Here is a 20,208-nt window from a genome sequence, read left to right as displayed (position 1 = left end):
GAAAATATTAATAATGTTGGTAACAACATGAATAAAACAACATACACGCATAGTTTTATTTTACTAATAAAACAGAAAAAATACAGTTTAAACATATGTGTTTGTATAAAACATGCAAGAGGATCAGAACTTAAGTTTTTACAACATTATCTTGTTCCTCTCCCAATTAACATTTTATATGATCTATGTCTATATCTGAAACCGGTAAATTGCTCTATGTCCCAAAAATGCAGGTCGGCATTAACGAAACTGCTCTATCCCCTAACGCAAAATTGTATATAAAAATGTACATTTATTAATTTAAGCAAGATATTTGAGTATAATTATTCATATACTTCGTTCTCTGGTGAAAACTGTGGTATAATTTTGTTGACATATATTCATAAATAAGTGAGAAAATATATTAAAAAGCGTTTTCCCCCAAAAGTAAAAATGGTAGTAAAAGTACTATAGCAACCAATCGACGAAATTTGTTTTTAGTTAGACGAAAAACAGAACATAGCTCCAACTCAAATTAATGCTATGCTATACTGTTATATGTTATGTATATTGTACTGACGTCATATCATATGACTTTATTTCGGGCATTGAATCCTTCATCATAATGTATATATTTTGATATGTTTCTACTTATAGTAGTAGAAACATGTAACGCTAACCATATGCAATTTAAGTTATTAATTTCACAATCTAAACCACAATCAAAGCAGTTGTTTGGGCGTCAATATGTAAACATATGTGCATGAATATCATTTTCTCGAACAGTGAGAAAATCGTTCTGGATTATTAGATGTCAAACGGCACACACGGAACGGCCGCTGACTGCGCTTCGAGTTCTTCCACCAACCCGGAAAGCGTGTTGAAGCCATCAATGCCGAATATGTGACGGTTTGTAGGCATGTTTCCAATTTGGTTAAGCTGTAGGACATCAGACGGTCTCAGAGCACCCACTCCAAGGACATAAACATTGGCCATCTGGTACAGGCGTCTTGTGGCGGCATAGAGGCTGGAACCACAGTTTGATGGGCCAGAGGTTAACAGAAGAACTTCATGTATGACGTTGGGATCAGACCTCATTCCTATACGACATTGAAATATATCTGGATTAGACATCTTTCCTATAAAACATTGAATTAAATATTTCATAAAATCTGCACATGCTATCAAATCCTCAAAACAATAGTTGTTACATAAATTTGCTGTTCGGCAGATTTTTATTAAAAAGTGAATATATTCACGAAATCCTATAATAACCTTATTAAAATACACCGATGTACCCTTTATTTCATGCAAGTTCAGGTAAACCGTGCATACGATCATGACGCCACATAATGATCATACATTTGAACATGTCAGCGACTCAGTCTTTTCTTTCAAGTTTAGGGGCCCGTTTCATTACACATCTTACGATAAACTCAGAATACGACGCATATTTAAAAAAAAACTAAAAAAAACATTAAGACATTGCACAACAGCATCTTTAACATATGTTCCGTATATTCATGCAGGTCATTGTTTTCTCACATACGTATCATAACTTGAGTGCATATTGCTCAACAGCTTTTTTTCAGTTTTCAAAATTCCGCAAAAACAAGTAAACCTTTGGCTGCTGTGAACATGCCACGTGCATACTCTAAGGCGTTGCCTATACATCTGTCTCCACCCATGTGCGACATCGATTGTATGCCCTGGCGCACGAGATCTGTGCTGGGTTTGTCATTAAAATCGAAGACCACTCTCACTGTGTTAGAAAACTGTAGAAGGGCCATTCGATGATATCTCTAAATATGGAAACATTAATAGAGTAGTTTAGAGCCGTAAAATTTATATACATCTACGTAAAATCAAAGGTCACAAAGGTAGTAGCAAGTAAATTTATGTTCAAATTATTTTTACATTTAAATGTTAACATGCATGAAAGACAACAAATAAATTTCTAAATTTGGAATAAGTTTAATTGACCGTAAAAAGTGTTCAAAAATAAATTTGATAAGAACTTTTTACACTAGACTTGTATAATGTCTACAAAACAAAAGGCAATATTGAGTCAATGTAATAGTTCATTGTAAATAAATAGGCAATAAAAGGACCACTTCCGAGGCCTTGTGTGTCAAAGGTTTACTTTAAGCAAAACAACGATACAGATAACCACATAACTTAAAACAACCGACAACATTCGGTTTCAAATCGTCTCTTTGTCCGACCGATAATTGCCGAATATATTTTATTTTCTTTGTCATTACATCAAACTGCTATAGTCCATGTAATTGTAACATCAAACACACAAACTCACATCAAATGGGTTTGGAATAAGGCAGAGCATTTTGACCAATCTCGACAGCTGTGTCTTCATGATGCTAAACATACCAGGATGAATGCCGCTAGAGGAGTCCACAACAACCAGGAGGTCACGGACCGTTGCCATGGAGACTCTTCTATTAGTCGCACTGACCGGTTCTGGAAGCGGACCTTGATCACATAAAGAACCATTTTTATTTAGCAGTGTTGTTCACAAACGAAATATTTTCGATATGATTGACTATGTCTTGGTACTTGTTGATAAGACAACTAGATTCCCATGTATAATTGAGATAAATGATCTCCTATATAAAATTTTATTGGCATACAATACAAAAGGACGTACGTCTTGCTAGACAGATAAATAGGCAGACATATCAGAGAGACCGTTACCATTATGACTGTTTCATTTGTAACATAAAAACAATTAATTAATATATTGATATAAAAAATAACGCTCAAGGTGACATATAAACATATAATAAATACGCGTGAAAATATTGTGTTATGTTGAATATAATGCTTAATTTATTTAGACGCCAAAACGCCCCTCTACTCTAAACGTACAATAAAAATACATCACCATTGCAAAAAAACTCACCTGCATCAACGCGTGTATCATTTGGCCCAGGAAAGGAGACTGCCCTTGACAGAAAACTTATGTATAACACAAAAACAAATATTAAAACTGATTTGATCTGCAACGGCATTGTCGACTGTTCACAATTATATGTCCACAATGATGTATTTTAACGTGTCATTCAAACAATTTTGCAATATATGATACGGACACGTCGTTTATATATATGCACACGGACAGTTAAGTATATATAGCAGTATGGATTGGTAAACTGCATTGTCCAATCGCAACGTGTGGAAGTGGTGTGTTCACAAATGCGTGAAAAAATGCGCGTAGGCAACCACAGGTGGTTAGCCTGTGGCTACACAACGTTCAATCGACTAACGCAAAATCGGCTGAGCTAGTAGATACATGTCGGTTAAAAGCAGAGTGTAAGTATTTCCTTATTCTTTATATTTTACGTATTGAATTGAGCAGGTTTGAGTGTGTTCTTTTAGAGCCTAAGTAAGAAGAACTTTGTGAACGTAATCCTCCGAACACCACTCTCTCAGTCAAACTCTAATTACACAGGATTTAGACCAAAGATAAATATGAACAACATTTTATTGAAATCTTTAATCATTTGTCTTCGGTTATTCCAAATTACAGCATCCCACATGAACACATAACATTTTATCAACGTTTAAATTCGAGTGGCGTTTGAAAAGCGGCTCAAGACAACGGTCGTGGCTACTTATTAGATGGTCATGCCAACGGCTACGAAAATAAAATTGTGCTCATGCCATCGGCTGAGGCAATTGAAAATGGCATGATGAGATGTGGACGTTACTCCTTGACCATATTCGATAGAACTATCAGATATATTGATCACAAAAACAGTTTTAAGATTTTCATTCGTATTTTGAAATAAAATGGGATGGGTGAGTGGATTTCTTTTTAAATAATTCATACTTTGACATTATTGAAACAAGTCATTTACACGGTGAGTGCAACTACTGATGGAAAGAATTTGTAACATTTTGTACATGGATGCTGCGAAGAATCGTGGACTTTCACATGTCGGTTCAGTGTATCTGTCCTGGAATATGAACGGTCACAAATTCCACATGTGAAAGGTTCGTCGCCCGGAATTTCGACTTCAACAAAAGAGCCACTCAGAGGTTCTTCCGCTATTGCCGTATCAATAACAGCTTGCTCTTCAGCGTCCATAGCAGCTAGTGAATCTGAAAATATAATCGTATAGCTTGTTGTGAACGCAAATATAATCATATCGTTTGTTGTAAACGGTAATATAATCATACAGCTTGTTGTGAACGGAAAACCCCACTCCAATTTAAACGTTAATAAAAATGTTGTGTGTTCATGTGGGATGCTGTAATTTGGAATAACCGAAGACAAATGAGTAAAGATTTCAATAAAATGTTGTTCATATGTATCTTTGGTCTAAATACTGTGTAAATAGAGTTTGACTGAGAGAGTGGTGAATTTTGTTTGATTTTTGACCACATTCTAACTGATTTCTTTAAAAGTAAGCAGCTAGGAAGGTAGGGATTCAATTCCCAAAGTCCTTCTTACTTACGCTCTCAAAGAACACACTCAAACCTGCTCAATTCGATACGTAAAATATAAAAAATAGGGAAATACTTACACTCCGCTTTTAACCGACATGTATCTACTAGCTCAGCCGATGGATGAACCACAGACGTTGCGTTAGTCGATTGAACGGTGTGGGCTACATTCTATACATAGATGGTGACGCCACTACGTTATTGTCACATATTGTCAGTAAGACCGGTGTGACACAATGGTGTGGGCTATGATATTAATTAGTAAAAATTGACCCAGTATCTGTAGAAATATTTTAAGATATGTACATTTCCAGAAAGGAAATTCATTTCTGCGTTAAATAAGACCGGGTTCATGAAAATCGCTGCACAATTGATGAAGTTATGGCTGTTCAAAGCGATGCACCATGTTTTCGGGTGATTTTTAGTTGGATACCTTGTTATATATATATTTGATAGTGAAAAATTTGTTTTTCAGAAAAGTTGATATTTCGTTATAATTTGATTTTTTGTCATTCAAAATGATGTTTTCACTAATTTATATCATAGCCACACGCTAACCACCTGTGTAGGCAACTAGAGAGGTAATTACGGTCACTACATTGTATTGAAAGTAAGCGAATGAATACATAGTCTGACGTGAGCAACGCAAGAAAACGTGTATGATCACAAAATGATATGAAAATAAATAAGCATTGTAACAAGTTACTTTTTATTCTTTCTATCGTTTAGTTCTACAGAAAACAAGTGCACCTTCTTTCTTTCTATCGTCGATTTTTATAGGAAACCAACACACTGTCTTTCTTTCGATCATTGATTCATATAGAAAAAACAACAACTGCACCATCCTTTTTTCTATTATTGATTTCTATAGAAAAAAACGATGCACCATCTTTCTTTCTATCACTAATTTCTATTGAAAACTTATGCATCATATTTCTTTCTACCATTGATTTCTATATAAGAGCACCCTCTTTCTTTCTATCACTGATTTCTATAGAAAACCAGAGCGCTGTATTTCTTTCTATCATTGATTTATATAAAAAAGAATTATTTCTATTGAAACCTTATGCATCATATTTCTTTCTACCATTGAGTTCTATATAAGAGCACCCTCTTTCTTTCTATCACTGATTTCTATAGAAAACCAGAGCGCTGTATTTCTTTCTATCATTGATTTATATAGAAAAGAATTGCACCATCTTTCTTTCTATCACTTATTTCTATTGAAACCTTATGCACCATATTTCTTTCTATCATTGATTTATATAGAAAACCAGTACACCCTATTTCTTTCTATCGATGATATCTATCGAAAACTAGTGCACCACCTTTCTTCTATTATTGATTTATATAGAAAACAAGTGAACCATCTTTCTTTCTATCATTGATTTCTATCGAAAACCAGAGCACCGTATTTCAATCTATCATTTATTTCTATAGAAAACCAGATCACCATCTTCTTTTCTATCATTGATTTCTATAGAAAACCAGTGCACCATCTCTCTTTCTACTACTGATTTCTATAGAAAACCAGAGCACCATCTTTCTTTCTATCATTGATTTCTATAGAAAACCAGATCACCATCTTTCTTTCTATCATTGATTTCTATAGAAAACCAGAGCACCGTCATTTTTCTATCTTCGATTTCTATAAAAAAAAAAAAGCAGCACACCATCGTTCTTTTCTCATGCTTCCATTAGAAAACCAGCGAACCGTCTATCTTTCTATCATTGATTTCTGTAGAAAAACAGCGCACCGTCATTTCGCTCGGCTATTAGTAGTTATAGAGGATATTTGTTCATGTCAGTGTAAGATCGTTTGTTATTTCACGAGTGATCATAGAAATTATATTTTCACGAGTGGCGCAGCCATGAGTGAAAATATTATTTTTCTATGATCACGAGTAAAATAACAAATGATCTTACACTGACATGAACAAATTTTCTGTTTTTTTTATGCCCGCTTTTCAAAAAAATAATTAACAGCTATTTCCCTTTCGCTGAAAGGTTACCCTTTCTCCCGTGGCGTGCCTCAATACATTTCAATACAAAAAATGACGTCATTTTTTCGACGAAATGACGTCACTATTCTAGCGAAATTCTCCAGTTAAACTCTTTTACAATTTAAATAAACGGTGAAACAAAAGCATAAAAAATGTTGGATTCGGTGGAATACCGATTTTAATTCACTCGTGATCATAAAAATCTTGATATGATAATCTAAAAATATAAAAAGTAGTTTCGAAAATTTGTTATTTTCACCGGTGAAAATAACAATTTGTTTATTTTCACTGCTGTTATTTCACTGCAGAAATGTCATATTTTATCATTAGGTATACAAGAAACAGAGTTCATTTTGTCAATACCATTTATCTACAATGTTTTGACACATTATCATATAGAGAATACGTGATTGGTGCCGGGATGGAGAAAGGTTATCCGGTGAGGCTTAGACAATGAAAAATGGGGGACTTTAGGGGGCCCCATTTGATTTTCGTGCCGAACCGGATTAACTTTCTCCTTCCCGGCACATACAATGCATTCTATTTTTCATTTTTCCCCCAAATTAAATTTGAAAGAACTATTATTTAAATATCGACATAAAATTATTTGTTTCGTGAGGAACATCGGACCAAATTACTTAAATTTAAAATGCATACTACCCGAAAAACAGTCCGTTTCGTTTATTCAAATTAATGAAAGGGCGTATACGATAAACTGAAAATAAATAGAGTATATTTGTTCATGTCAGTGTTAGATCGTTTGTTATTTCACGAGTGATTATAGAAAATATATTTATCATACAGCTAAATGATTTAATAGAACATAATAGGACCCATACAGATAAGGTTTATCCCACACCTATGTTTATCCCACACCTAGTCTTGTGTGGAGGAAGGTCATATTACTCGGAATCAACTATAAAGTATTCATTTTTAGTAAAATCGAATCAGATTCAACAAAACTAACAATTTGATACGAAGATGTAATTTATTTTAAACACAAAATGCAACACAAAAAGCAAAAAACATTTTTTTACAAATATTAAGCGCGCGTGCTCATGACGTCATTATTAACACGTCAAACGACAAAAGTTGTATTATTTCCCGGTAAAACTGCAGCATTTTAGCGATTTTTTCATTATTTCTTTAAAATATGGGCGTCTTCTGTATCCCTTGTAGGATAAATAGAATACTATGTAAGTTTGAGTGTGTACTTAAATTTACCCCACTCGTCTAAGAAAGGCTTACAAGACTCGGCAAGCCTCGCCATGTCTTTCTTCACTAGTGGGATAAACTTAAGTACACAATCACACTAACATAGTATTCTATTTCCTTATGGATATATTTGGCTATAGTAAAACCTTGTTAACATTCTAGAGGCCACATTTATTGTCCGATCTTCATGAAAATTGGTCAAAAGATTCATCTTAATAATATCTTGGACGAGTTCGAAAATGATTTTGGTTGCTTTAAAAACATAGAAATTGTAAACTGCCATATATGCAAAAATCCGTTCACAACAAAATTTATAAGAAGTATACATATAGAACAATAGAGCTTTCAACTTTAGTCTCATAACTCTTCTTATGTCAAATACAAGCTGTTTATAGCCAAATTAGACTTTTGACCTTAAAGTATGTCCTTTACCTTTGAGATGATGGGACAGATGATACAAGCCACACACAGTCTCTTCATGGTATTCATGTGTGGTTGGTTGTGTTAAAATTTAATTATGAATGAAAACATAACAGCTTAGACAAGCTATTATATGGCCAAATTTGACCTTTGACCTCTATGTGTGACCCTGATCTCTGAGGTAGGGTGACAAGTTTAACACAAATGCGGCACCCTCATGGTTGCCATTATGAATGTCACTCCCAATTAGCTGTTTTATAGCCAAAGTTGATCTTTGAAGTGAGACATTGACTTTTGAGGTAGGAAAAGGTTTGTTACACGTGATATGGTTGTCATTTGTGGCAAATCATCTTAAAATAGCTAAATAAACGCCAAAATTACGGTTTTATCTTTATAAAATTTTATCTTTGAAACCTGAAGTGTGACCTTGACATTTGAGGAAGTCATGTTGAACACCTGACTTGTCATTAGTAGGATGGCATTTTTGCTGTTGCTGAGTTATTTCAAAATCCATCAGTATATGGCAAGGTTATGGTGGAGAAAGGAATTTTTTATCAGTATTATATCCAAATTTGACTTTGACCCATACATGTGACCCGAGGTAGGGAGACAGTTTTAAACGGGACATGTAACCTATTATGGCTTACATTTTTGCCGTTATTTCAAAATTCCTCAATATATTGCAGACATGTATTTTCAGCTGTTTTTGGCTTAATTTTACATTAAACCACTAAGTATTACTTTCACCTTTGTGGTAGTAAGATAGGTGCTGCAGCGCCACATTGTCTCATGATGGAGGACACTTGCAAAAAATCCATCAATAAAATGCAGCATTATGGCCGAGACTGGAAATTTAGCGCAGTTGAATAGTGCAACTGCAATATGCAGCCTTCTTCAAAAGGGGGCATGCAAATAATTGAACTTCAAATAACAATCACACATGAATGATACACACAAGTAAACTCCATATCATGAATAATACTCTCACAAAAGGGAGTAACTAAGTCAATCATTTATATTCAATATCAATAAGAGTTGTCCACATGTTATAAATGCTTAATAAACATCTCGAGTGACAGGGTTTTTCTAATATTTTACCTAGTTTTGAGCTCACATGACCCAGATTCAATCTTGGCCAAGATATTGTCAAGACTAAAATTCAGACTTAATTTCTTCAAGATTGAATTGTAATTATGGCGTCTAAATCGGTAACAAATTTATATGATTGGCCAGGTGACCTTTTTGTTCAATACAGAAAATGTCAAAATAAACATTCAGAGCACGTTTCATCACGATTGAGTCATAAATGTGGCCCCTAGACAGGTAACTAAGTTTTCCTATTATTTAACCTGGTGATTTTTGGACTCAGACTTAGATTATAACTCGGCCTAGTTATTTTCAAGCTTAACATTGAGCCCAAGTTTCAGCAAGATGGATGAAAAAGTGGCCTCTAAAGTGGTAACGAGCTTTAAGTTGACAACCCTCACCACACACAGCACAAAGACAGACACTTGACCTAGGAATTTCTCACTAGCACCTTGAGCACTTTGTGAAAGAGTTAAAAACAAGGCATATGTGTAGTAAATTTCAGTGTTTTATTGTTACATAATAAAACATGACTTGTAAAAGTCTAAAGCACAATTAAGCTGACTGTTCAACATGTTAACCAAAAAAAACATAAACTAACAACCAAAACATGATCAGAAAAAATATCAGAATAAAACATGGCTCAAATAAAAAAAGAAAGAATAATGGCATATTCTAACAAATAAATGTAACAAGTATTATAAACAAGTAATATAATGAAGTAATTGTATATATCCTAACATAATCAACTGAATCAGTGTAAGAGAATGATGTATATAATGAAGGCCAACTACTTAAAAGAATCAAGTGCAAGTATGCAACATACATTTTCTTTAGAACCGATATAGCACTAAAGACAGCTTTACAAATTCATAAAATTTCTGATATCTTCGGTATGGGGGTACATTTTGTTTGCTTGGAGTTTCATATCAGGTATATAATCAACAATGCTACAGTTACATGCAAGAACTGGTAAAAACTTGTCCCATACAATGCATAATGTACTAGATTATGATATGAAGACTACATGCTGAGCAAGAAATAAACATATAGAAAGCAACAAGAGATCAGACATCAGCTGTGGTACATTATGCTTAATGCAAAATAAATAGAAAAATGGTTCTCCACGATAATAACTTAGTATGTACATTTTATGCGCTGGGAAAATGCTGACGATGCAAACACAATATTGTTAATATGAAATCTGTTATTATTATTATTTGACAATAAATGTATGAGAAATATGAATGTGTATTGAGTATTAAGTGCTATTTACTATGATGCAATTATTATGGTGTCATTTTCTCTATAGATAAGACTGACAGCATTCTTAACTAATACATGATCATGAATGCCTCTGCTTTTGTTCAGTGTTTGAACATAGTTGACTGTTTTCAGTGTTTATAGATGACCTTTTATTGATACCCATGAAAATAAAAAGTAAAATCAAATGGATATGGTATCTTCTGCACACTAATGTGTAAAATGTAACTGATGTATGAAGTATTGAACACTGCTGTATTCGTGTTTGCTAACTGATCAAGACGATGACAAGACAACAACAATCTCAGCACTATCGAGCAGAATACTTGTCATGAGGAACAAGAATTTTAATATTTGAGCATGCACTGGGAAAACCGGGCTTAAAACATGTGCATAAAGTATCGTCCCAGATTAGCCTGCGTAGTCTGCCTAGACTAAGTTTTTGATAAAAAAATACTTGCTTTCAAACATTCCATTAAAGCGGACAGTGTTGTCCCTAATTAACCTATTATGACTGCACAAGCTGTGGACTGCACAGGCTTATCTGGGATACTTTACCAGAAAATCCCTAAGCCTAGTTTTTCTAAATGACTGGCTCATTTAATATACCCGGTAATCAAAATCAAACAAGGTTTAATTTGTCAGATTAAATCATTGTTTTTGTTATGATGATATTTGTTTAGGAGTGCTACACATTTAAATAATTTTTAAAGTAATTTCAACGCCCCTAAGCTTAAAATTTTGGCAGAATAAATCATGACCAGTCACACTATGCATATAATATTTTATTTTGTTGTACAATTTGTTTAATCCTTAGCATTTTCCCTGTAATGTTTCCTGGCCAAATAGGTTGATACCTCCTTAAATTTTTTCGCAAATATTGATCAAACAATATTTGGGAATATCTAAGTGATCAATGCAGGTACCGGTACTTGAATGTTCAAATACTTAACGATTTTAATATAATAAATTATTCAAACATCCTAAAAATAGCATGCTAACATGTTAACTTATTGCTGTCAATCACTGGAACTGAACATTTTGAAATTTGAAAAATTTGTAAGAAAATTTATTTTGTGACACCCTATAAACATGTTTAAATGTGTCTTTGACTGCTATCTATTCAACACTGGCTTTTACCTCAAAAAGAGGTTGTCAAAAGCACAAAATGGAACAATGATGACTGTGACATGAAAACAACCATAATTACTAACTTAAAGAACATTACTGCATTCTCCATTTACATTTAGTAATGATTCAAACACATGAATACTGTTATTTCATTTTTACTTTTAATTTGCAGTGTCTTACCTTCACAATCAGCTTCTCATGTGGTCTTAGATATATATATATTTTTTTTTTTTTTTTTTTGTATTTTTTTTTTCTTATAATGCAAAGAAAATGTATGTGGCTCTTAAAAATTCTTTCATTTGTTTTTAAATGAAAGGTGAATATTAAAACACTGCAAAATAAACATAACTTATGGAAATGTAATAGCAATTTCTTTAAATAATCAAATGATTGAATAATTGAAAAGCCATGACACAAATTTTACATTGATTAATACATTCTTAACAAGACTGGTATAAGTTGCATGAACATGTATGTACGACAAATGTAAGACATACAAAAGATTTGCACAGTTCACCATAGTGTTACAATACACAGTGGCAGCAGAAGAATCACAGTCTCTTTAGTAATGCGTAATGTGTAATACTTGCCAATGAAATTCAGTAACTCACACATGACCAGGCCCATTGTCAACAATAATCTCATCTGTATCGAACAGTGCAAGTACTAAATGAGAGTGCATGTAAAAATACAAATGAAAAGGGGGTCTAATGTATGTGAGTAAAGTGAGGGGGTCTAATGTATGTGAGTAAAGTGAGGGGGTCTAATGTATGTGAGTAAAGTGAGGGGGTCTAATGTATGTGAGTAAAGTGAGGGGGTCTAATGTATGTGAGTAAAGTGAGGGGGTCTAATGTATGTGAGTAAAGTGAGGGGGTCTAATGTATGTGAGTAAAGTGAGGGGGTCTAATGTATGTGAGTAAAGTGTCGTCATAGATTAGCCTATGCAGTTTGCACAAGCTAATTAGGGATGACACTTTCCACTTTTATGGTATTTTTTATTTAAAGCAAGTCTCTTATCCAAAATCAAGTTTAGGCAGAAACAGTTCCCTATTAAGCCAATGCAGACTGCACAGGCTAATCTGGGACAACATTTTACGCACAGTTAACCCTTTTTTCAGAGCACTGCCAATAAAGTTAATGTAATTTTAATTCATTATTTTTCTACAGCTAATATACCAATAAACTCTTTAACAAACCAAAAGTAAAGCCTTGAACCATAACAGGGTAACAGCCCCTAATTGGTCCCTCTTTTACAAAATGTATTACTTAACTATAATGTTTACATGTATGTGTGTTGAAATTCAATGATTTCAAAAACATTGCACATATCACATGAGCTATCAATTACAAATAAAATTCAGTACTAAAAGTGTAAATATGATGCAGGAGTACCTCGGACAAACTCTTGCTAGGTCCAACAATTGTTAACGTTCATTTCATGTATTTGTCATCTTTAATATAAGACCATCATCATACTATAATAGTGAGGTACTTGAACATATTTTGGAATAATTATGCAAGGTTTTATGTAGCTTTTTTTGAATTTGTAGCTTTTAGTAATTTCCTACATATATCCTTTGCCATGTATTCATAATTATTTGCTCAATCTTCTCTCTAAAAAAAACTGCACAGGCTTATCTGGGATGACACTTAACGCTCATGCATTAAACCCCTTTTTCACAGAGCGCGGCTCATATATAACAAATACACAACCACCAACGCTGGTAAGAGATATTGCTCCAATAAGGAGCCATATATTATAAATAAACAAGGGACAAAATTGTCACAAAACCAGGTTTTCATTGTGAAAAAAAAATCTGATAAAGGGAGAAAACTCAAACTGAACTTTTGAAATGAACAAACAAAATTAACCCCCTTTGTAAGTTTGTTTTTGAAAAAAATCTATTTTTAGTTGTGGCGACCTTGACATTGGAGATATTGACGTGATTCTTTCGTGCGACACACCGTCCCATGATGTTGAACAAATGTGCCAAATGATTTTAAAATCTCACATTGAATGACATAGTTATGGCCAGGAAAAGCTCATTTATGGCCATTTTTGACCTTTGAACTCAAAGTGTGACCTTGACCTTGGAGATATCGACGTAATTATTTCGCGCGACACACCGTCCAATGATGGTGAACAAATGTGCCAAATGATTTTAAAATCTGACAATGAACGACATAGTTATGGCCCGGACAAGCTTGTTCCGCCCGCCCGCCAGCCCGCCAGCCAGCCAGCCAGCCAGCCCGCCCGCATTCGCCAATCTAATAACCAGTTTTTTCCTTCGGAAAACCTGGTTAAAAATGCATTCATTTTACAAAAAATAAGGTAATGTTTGTTTGTAACACCTCTTAAATCTAAATTAATATCTGTTAATGCCATAATTTACACAAAGTTACTTTAATACACATTAGTTTACTTTGCATATATAATTTTCCACAGGCACAAAAGATGACCCAAATAATTTTAAGTGCATAAAGGACAGAACTTGCTCACTACCCCATGTTTTGGTTTATTTTGACCTATTCTTTATTTTGAATACCTCAATACAGTTAACAATAAACAAGAGTATTACTATATATTAACCAGAAAGTGTCCTTCAGCTGAGACAAATTCACCTGACACAGAGCTTTTTACATAACTAATTTTAGAAATTGATTATGAAAAATAAACCACGCTCTGGCAAATACCGGGCTTCATGCATTGATTGTCATCAGTGTGCAATAAGTAAACAGGGACCATACTATTCGCTTTTATAAAACTTTTTGTTAAAGAAAAGTCTCTTTAAAAAAATCCATTCAAGGCAGAAAGTGTGTCCCTAATCTAGAAGGACACTTTAAGCAAACGCATGAAGCCCAATATTCCCAGAGAGTAACTCAAATAAACAAGTTCCTCTGCTAGGAAAATCTGTTCTGAAAGTATTACTGTAACAGTATCATTTGTAAGAATACAAAAAAAAATAAGCATTTAGTTAATATCAAAGAATCAGGCACATTTTATTTGCTAAGTCACCTTCTCAAATACACTTTTGACCCTATGTTTTTTCATTTATAAATGAATCTGTTGATGGCAAACTATTACAAATGTGAATTACAACTTTTGCATCATGAACTAACATGAGAGTGTCAAAAAATGTCTGTCAACAGTAATGAAACAATATCAAACAGGCAGAGATACAATCAAGTGACTGGCAATGTGTTTTGTGAGTATTTCAAAGGGGATCCTCGTCAGAATAGTTGTCCTCTTGCTTCTTAGTTGGACTGTCAATGTCGTCGATATCGTCGCAGTGGAAAACATCCAGTTTGGCACTGCGAAGGAATTCACCGGAGAACACATTCAACTGTGGCAGATGCAACCTGTAATACATCATTTGGTCCTTGTTCATTTATTTCGTAGGGTTCATATTGTGTGGGTATTTGTGAAATTAATTCACATGCTGAATTTTAAAATGATTTTGAAATGATTCTTCCAACATACTATCAGAATGTTATGTCTTTGTTCATATTATTGATACAAAGACATACATGTTAAGCAGTTTGGCTCAAGTATTCAGTGATAAGCATGTAAAACTTGTTATAGTGAAAATGGAAAAAGTTGGAGGATACAATTATTTTTTTGTTCAACCCTTAAAATGGTAATTATCAATCTATGGCTGAATTTATTTTAAAAGCTCAGACCACAGGTAAAGAATGAAAGGCAGCTTTCAAACATTAATCTTTAAAACTGATCGGCATTGTTTGATATATATATCAAATACATGTCAACATGCCACAGAATGTACATGTATATTGAAAATGATAATCATTCTGTTAAAAAAATTACATGGAATTTCAAAACATCCAAAAATATCAAAAGCAATACTTAAAGAGAAAAACAAGACAATAATAAAAACTAATATAAGCAAAACAAAATAACACACAAAACACATTACCTTTCAAGCAAAAAAAGAGACAACTCTGGCTGTGGGCGCATGTACATTACAGTTGAAACTTAGAATTGCACTCTACAGATAGGGCTATAAATAGAATGTTTATGGAGGTCATGTGACAATGGACTGATCATGTGACTCATTACTGGCCCTGCGGTGAGGACGGAGAGCGGGGGCTTGAGTTTGCCGACGCCATTTTGTATCGTCGACGCCTGTAAAGAGACAAACAACACCGCTTAGTGAGAATTCTGTCTGCACGGTCAGAAGCGGTACCTTAACATGCCATTTAACTTTTAAGTTGTATGTCAAAATTAGTTAGAAGTACCATTCTATCACTGTTAGTGGGAATTAGTAAGGTATTGTGGACATGTTTTAAAAACATCCCTAAGCTTCAGCTTGTTCACATGTTCATATAGTTTTTATAATAAATAAATTACATACTTTTTTAAGGAACATGAAACCTTTAATGCTATCTTTGGACAAATTAATTCAATTCATTCTTTCTCTAGCGATTGATCTGTTTTTACTTTTTTATTTTTACATGAAAAGGTCTAAAAAAATTAGACTAACAGCCTATAAAACTTAACACTGATTATTAATTCCCAAGAGCAATGATTTAAGTACAGGTAATTTTATGGAAACAAAAGACACTGGTCTGGTCTCCAAGTTATCAAAGCCAGAGGACATTATACTTCAATATTCTTGTGGAAATAAAAGAGAATATAAGGCTCTAAAATATTCACTTTAGTCCAGATATCACAAAATCATGACCTGAATTGATAACAAATATCTTATAACCTACATTGGGAGCCTTAAAGAGCCTAATGGTCAACCATTGAAAGTCACAGGGAGATAAATCTGATTTGCTCTAAGCCCAGTCATGTGACCTCAAAACAGCAACAACAACAATAATAATCTACACCAAAATGGAAACCAAACTTTACACTTTACAATATAAAGGACAATATATAAACAATGCCAGATATATAAGTGCTCTTTTAAAAAATGTGTTGACTATAAAGTCCATATTATAAATCAGGTCACCCATGGGGCGTGGCCAGTTTTAAACCCAGACGTGTGACTTGAACAAACTTTGTAGATACCCATATGAAATATTACCACAAAATATTTAATCACAGATCTTTGCAGCTTCAGAGAATAATTTGTTAGTGGTTTTTTTTACAAAAAAAGTCTATATAAATCCTGTGTCAACATAGGCCCAGCCAATTTTGACCCCCGGAGAATGATTTGGACAATATTTGTATGAGACCTGTATCTAGTGTTTAATTCAAAATGCTGTTAAAATATAGTTTCAGACAAGAAGACTTACTAGAAGTCTAAATAAATCATCTGGCCAGTAATATCCCAGAGGCATGATTATAACAAACTAAGTAGAGGAACACAAGGCAATGCCACAAATCAAATAATTAAACCCCTGATCCTTGCAGTTTCAGAGATTATTAAAGAAATATTTACTTATTAAGTCTAAATAAATCTTGTGACCTCTTGGGGAGTGAACAGTTTTGACCCTAGGGACCTGATTTTAACCATCTTTGCAGTGGATCACTAGATGATGTTACACACCATTTAATAAACGTCAGAACATAGCAGTTTCAGAGAATATTTTTTTTAATTATTTATTCATGAGTCTATATAATCATGTTAACCCTTAGGCATGGCCAGTTTTGACACCAGGGACATTGTTTGAACAAACTTAGTAAAGAACCAATAGATGATGTTACACACCAAATATGAAACCCCTGATCCTTGATGTTTCAGAAAAGAAGATTATGAAAATTATTTGCAATATCAGTTTTTGTAAATAATTAGAACAGTGTGTGGTGGCTAGTTTTGACCCAAAGGGCATGATTAAGACAGTCTTCGTAGAGAAACACTAGATGATGTTACACACCACATATTAAACCTTCAAGTCTTGCGTTTTCAGAGTTTTTTTTTAATTTATGTACTTTATAAGTCTATATAGATCTTGTAACCCTTGGGGCATTGCAAGTTTTGACCCTATGGGCATAATTTGTACAATCTTTGTAAAGGACCAGAAGTAGATGTCACAAATAAAATATTAAACCCCTGATATTTGCAGTTCAAGAGAAAAAATCTTTAAAGTTATTTACTAGTCAATATAAAGTCAATATAAACTAGAAATGGCGCAGCAGAGGCCGACGCGTATCCCACGCTGCATGTTTGACCCAGGGGTGCCCCAGGGTTGGTAATGGGGCCATGCATAGTTGAGATTGACAGTATTGTCAAAAGAAATGTTCAGTATCAATTTGAAGTGAATCTGTGTAGAAATGAAGAAGTTAATGTAAAATAACATAAAAAAGAGATGTGTTTGTCAGAAACACAATGCCCCCTCCTGCGCTGCTTTGATTTATTTAAAAAAAAATCATTTGGCAGGCTCATTACTTACCTCCCTTTAAAGCTTATTTCTTCCCTTGGATTTGTTTTTTGACATTTGACCTTTAAGGATGACCTTGACATTTCACCACTCAAAATGTGCAGCTCCATAAGATACACATACATGCCAAATATCAAGTTGCTATCTTCAATATTTCAAAAGTTATGGCCAATGCACCATACCAGGGGCATAAAAATATGTGAAAATCTCTGACCCAGCCCCACCCCAACAACTTTTGACCCAGGGGTCAGATCAAAATTCCAAATAGTGCAGGATTGCACATATGCTCATAGCTACCATGTGTGTAAGTTTCAAGTTTCTAGTGCTTATAGTGTAGGAGGAGATAGTGGCCAGGACGGACGGAAAAACGTACAGATGGACAGAGGGACGGACTGACGGCAGAGATAACCACAAAAAGCGTGGCGATAATAATGTGACCGAGACATGGCCAGTTTTGACCCCAGGGTCATGATTTGAACAATATTTGTCGAGGACCACTAGACGATGTAACATACCCAATATTGAACCTGTGAACCTTGCTTTGTGAAAAGGGGGCTTAATACATGTGCATACAGTGTCATCCCAGTTAAGCCTGTGAAGTCTGCACAGGCTAATCAGGGATGACACTTTCTGCTTTGATGATATTTTTTGTTTAAAGAAAGTATTTTCTAATAAAAAATCCAGTTTAGGCGGAAAGTGTCTCTCCGGCACAGGCTAATCTAGGAGGACACTTTACGCACATGCATTAAACCCCTTTTCAAATAGCACGGCTAAAATTTATTTTAAGCTCTAGACGATCTACATATTCAGTGGACCAGATTGATTTGAATAACTTTGTAAGAGAGCCACGGTAGGATCATACATGTGAAGTTTTATGAAAATCTGCCTAACGTTTTAGAAGTAGATGATGTTTGAATCAAATTTTTTACCACACAACGTACAACACAGTACGCTGATGGTCACCGATCACAATAGGTTACCATGACAATGTCTTGTTCAAGTGAGCTAAAAATTTACAACTATGTCATTAAAGGGCATAAATTACAACAATGCCTCTGCAGAAATCTTCTTATTTTCAACTCTGAACCATTGACTACTAATGTCCATGAATATGTCTTAACCCTTTGCATGCTGGGTAATTTGTCGTCTGCTAAAATGTCGTCTGCTGAATTTCTAAAATTAGCATTTTCTTAGATTTTTTTTCAAAGAATACTATCAGAATAGCAAACAGTTTGGATCCAGATGAGACGCCACGTTCTGTGGCGTCTCATCTGGATCCAAACTGTTTGCAAAGGCCTTCACAACTCGGTTCCCGCACTGTAAGGGTTAAGCACAGTTCCTGCTTTTTCTTTTTTTTCCCTTTTAAACTGTTGCATTGAACACAATTACTTATATTTAATATCACCATAATTACTTTCTGTCAATCTTGAAGGAAATAACAAATGTGCATTAAGGAAATATCTGCAAACTACATGCTTATTTAAACGCTAGAAAAAATCCTTCGAATTCCATGCAAAAACATTGTTTAGCTCCTAAGCAATGACTAATAGCACTTTATTAAACTTGTCACACTTTTTTAAAATTATAGAATTCTATAAGAATTTCTTTTGTTTAAAATATCAAGAAACATGGCAACACTATAATAGACCAGGTTTTCAAATTTTAAGTAATTAATTTGAATATTTGTGTGATCCCAAGCACAAACTTTTACAACTACATCCTCATGAATCTTCAGCTATAGAACGGAAATGTTTTTATATTTTTAAAACAGTCTAGACATAGTCTAGAAATGTGACCTTGATCTTTACTAAATTGGTCCACATGTGAATCAAAACCTAGGTTTAAATGTAATAAACAAACACACAAAAATTGTCATTACAATTATTCCATACAAATTTAAGTTACTAAGCAGACATTTTTATCCCCACGCTTTTTGAAAAAAAGGTGGGGATATTGTGGTTATCTCCGCCGTCCGTCCGTCCGTCCGTCTGTCTGTCTGTCTGTCTGTCTGTCCGTCCGTCCTGGCCACTATCTCCTCCTACACTAAAAGCACTAGAACCTTGAAACTTACACACATGGTAGCTATGAGCATATGTGCGACCCTGCACTATTTGGAATTTTGATCTAACCCCTGGGTCAAAAGTTATAGCGGTTGGGGTGGGGCCGCGTCAGAAATTATCACTCATTTTTTTAGGTTATTTTACATTTACTTCTTTTTTTCTACACCGATTCACTTCAAATTGATACTGGACCTCTCTTATGACAATACGGTCAATCTCAACCATGCATGGCCCCA

General features: G+C 34.2%; 2 protein-coding genes across 3 annotated transcripts in view; both read right to left on the bottom strand.

The window, feature by feature from the left end:
- Positions 1-42: 42 nt before the first annotated feature.
- Positions 43-2,490, bottom strand: LOC127872079 (collagen alpha-3(VI) chain-like). Its single transcript, XM_052415410.1, has 3 exons — positions 2,368-2,490; positions 1,601-1,781; positions 43-1,079 (listed from the first exon to the last, which is right to left on the bottom strand). The coding sequence occupies exons 1-3, from the start codon at positions 2,488-2,490 to the stop codon at positions 787-789; spliced, it is 597 nt and encodes a 198-aa protein (XP_052271370.1). The 3' UTR covers positions 43-786.
- Positions 2,491-9,665: 7,175 nt separating this feature from the next.
- The window catches only part of LOC127873265 (uncharacterized), a 50,494-nt gene continuing 39,951 nt past the window's right edge, over positions 9,666-20,208 (bottom strand). The window contains exons 8-9 of one of the 2 annotated variants that reach the window (XR_008046097.1): positions 15,500-15,708; positions 14,780-14,924 (exon numbers count right to left, since the gene is read on the bottom strand). Coding sequence is in view for 1 of the 2 variants with exons in the window: in XM_052417040.1 (XP_052273000.1) it covers positions 14,780-14,924 (145 nt within the window). In the remaining variant the exon portion in view is untranslated. Of the gene's footprint in view, positions 14,925-15,499; positions 15,709-20,208 lie in introns of both variants that reach the window. The other variant, XM_052417040.1, reaches the window with a different exon arrangement.

This window comes from Dreissena polymorpha, chromosome 3 (assembly GCF_020536995.1).
Source record: "Dreissena polymorpha isolate Duluth1 chromosome 3, UMN_Dpol_1.0, whole genome shotgun sequence".
NCBI classification, from domain to species: domain Eukaryota; kingdom Metazoa; phylum Mollusca; class Bivalvia; order Myida; family Dreissenidae; genus Dreissena; species Dreissena polymorpha.
The sequence above is the reverse complement of the archived record's forward strand: the minus strand, read 5'-3'. Positions and strand labels throughout refer to the sequence as shown.

Bases quoted from the DNA above. Each gene is read 5' to 3' on its own strand.
- LOC127872079 (XM_052415410.1), bottom strand. From the start codon at position 2,490: ATGGTTCTTTATGTGATCAAGGTCCGCTTCCAGAACCGGTCAGTGCGA. The intron at 1,782-2,367 runs GTATGTTTAGCA...TTCCATATTTAG, and splicing joins CTCTAGCGGCATTCATCCTG to AGATATCATCGAATGGCCCT. The intron at 1,080-1,600 runs GTTTACTTGTTT...AATGTCGTATAG, and splicing joins CATGTTCACAGCAGCCAAAG to GAATGAGGTCTGATCCCAAC.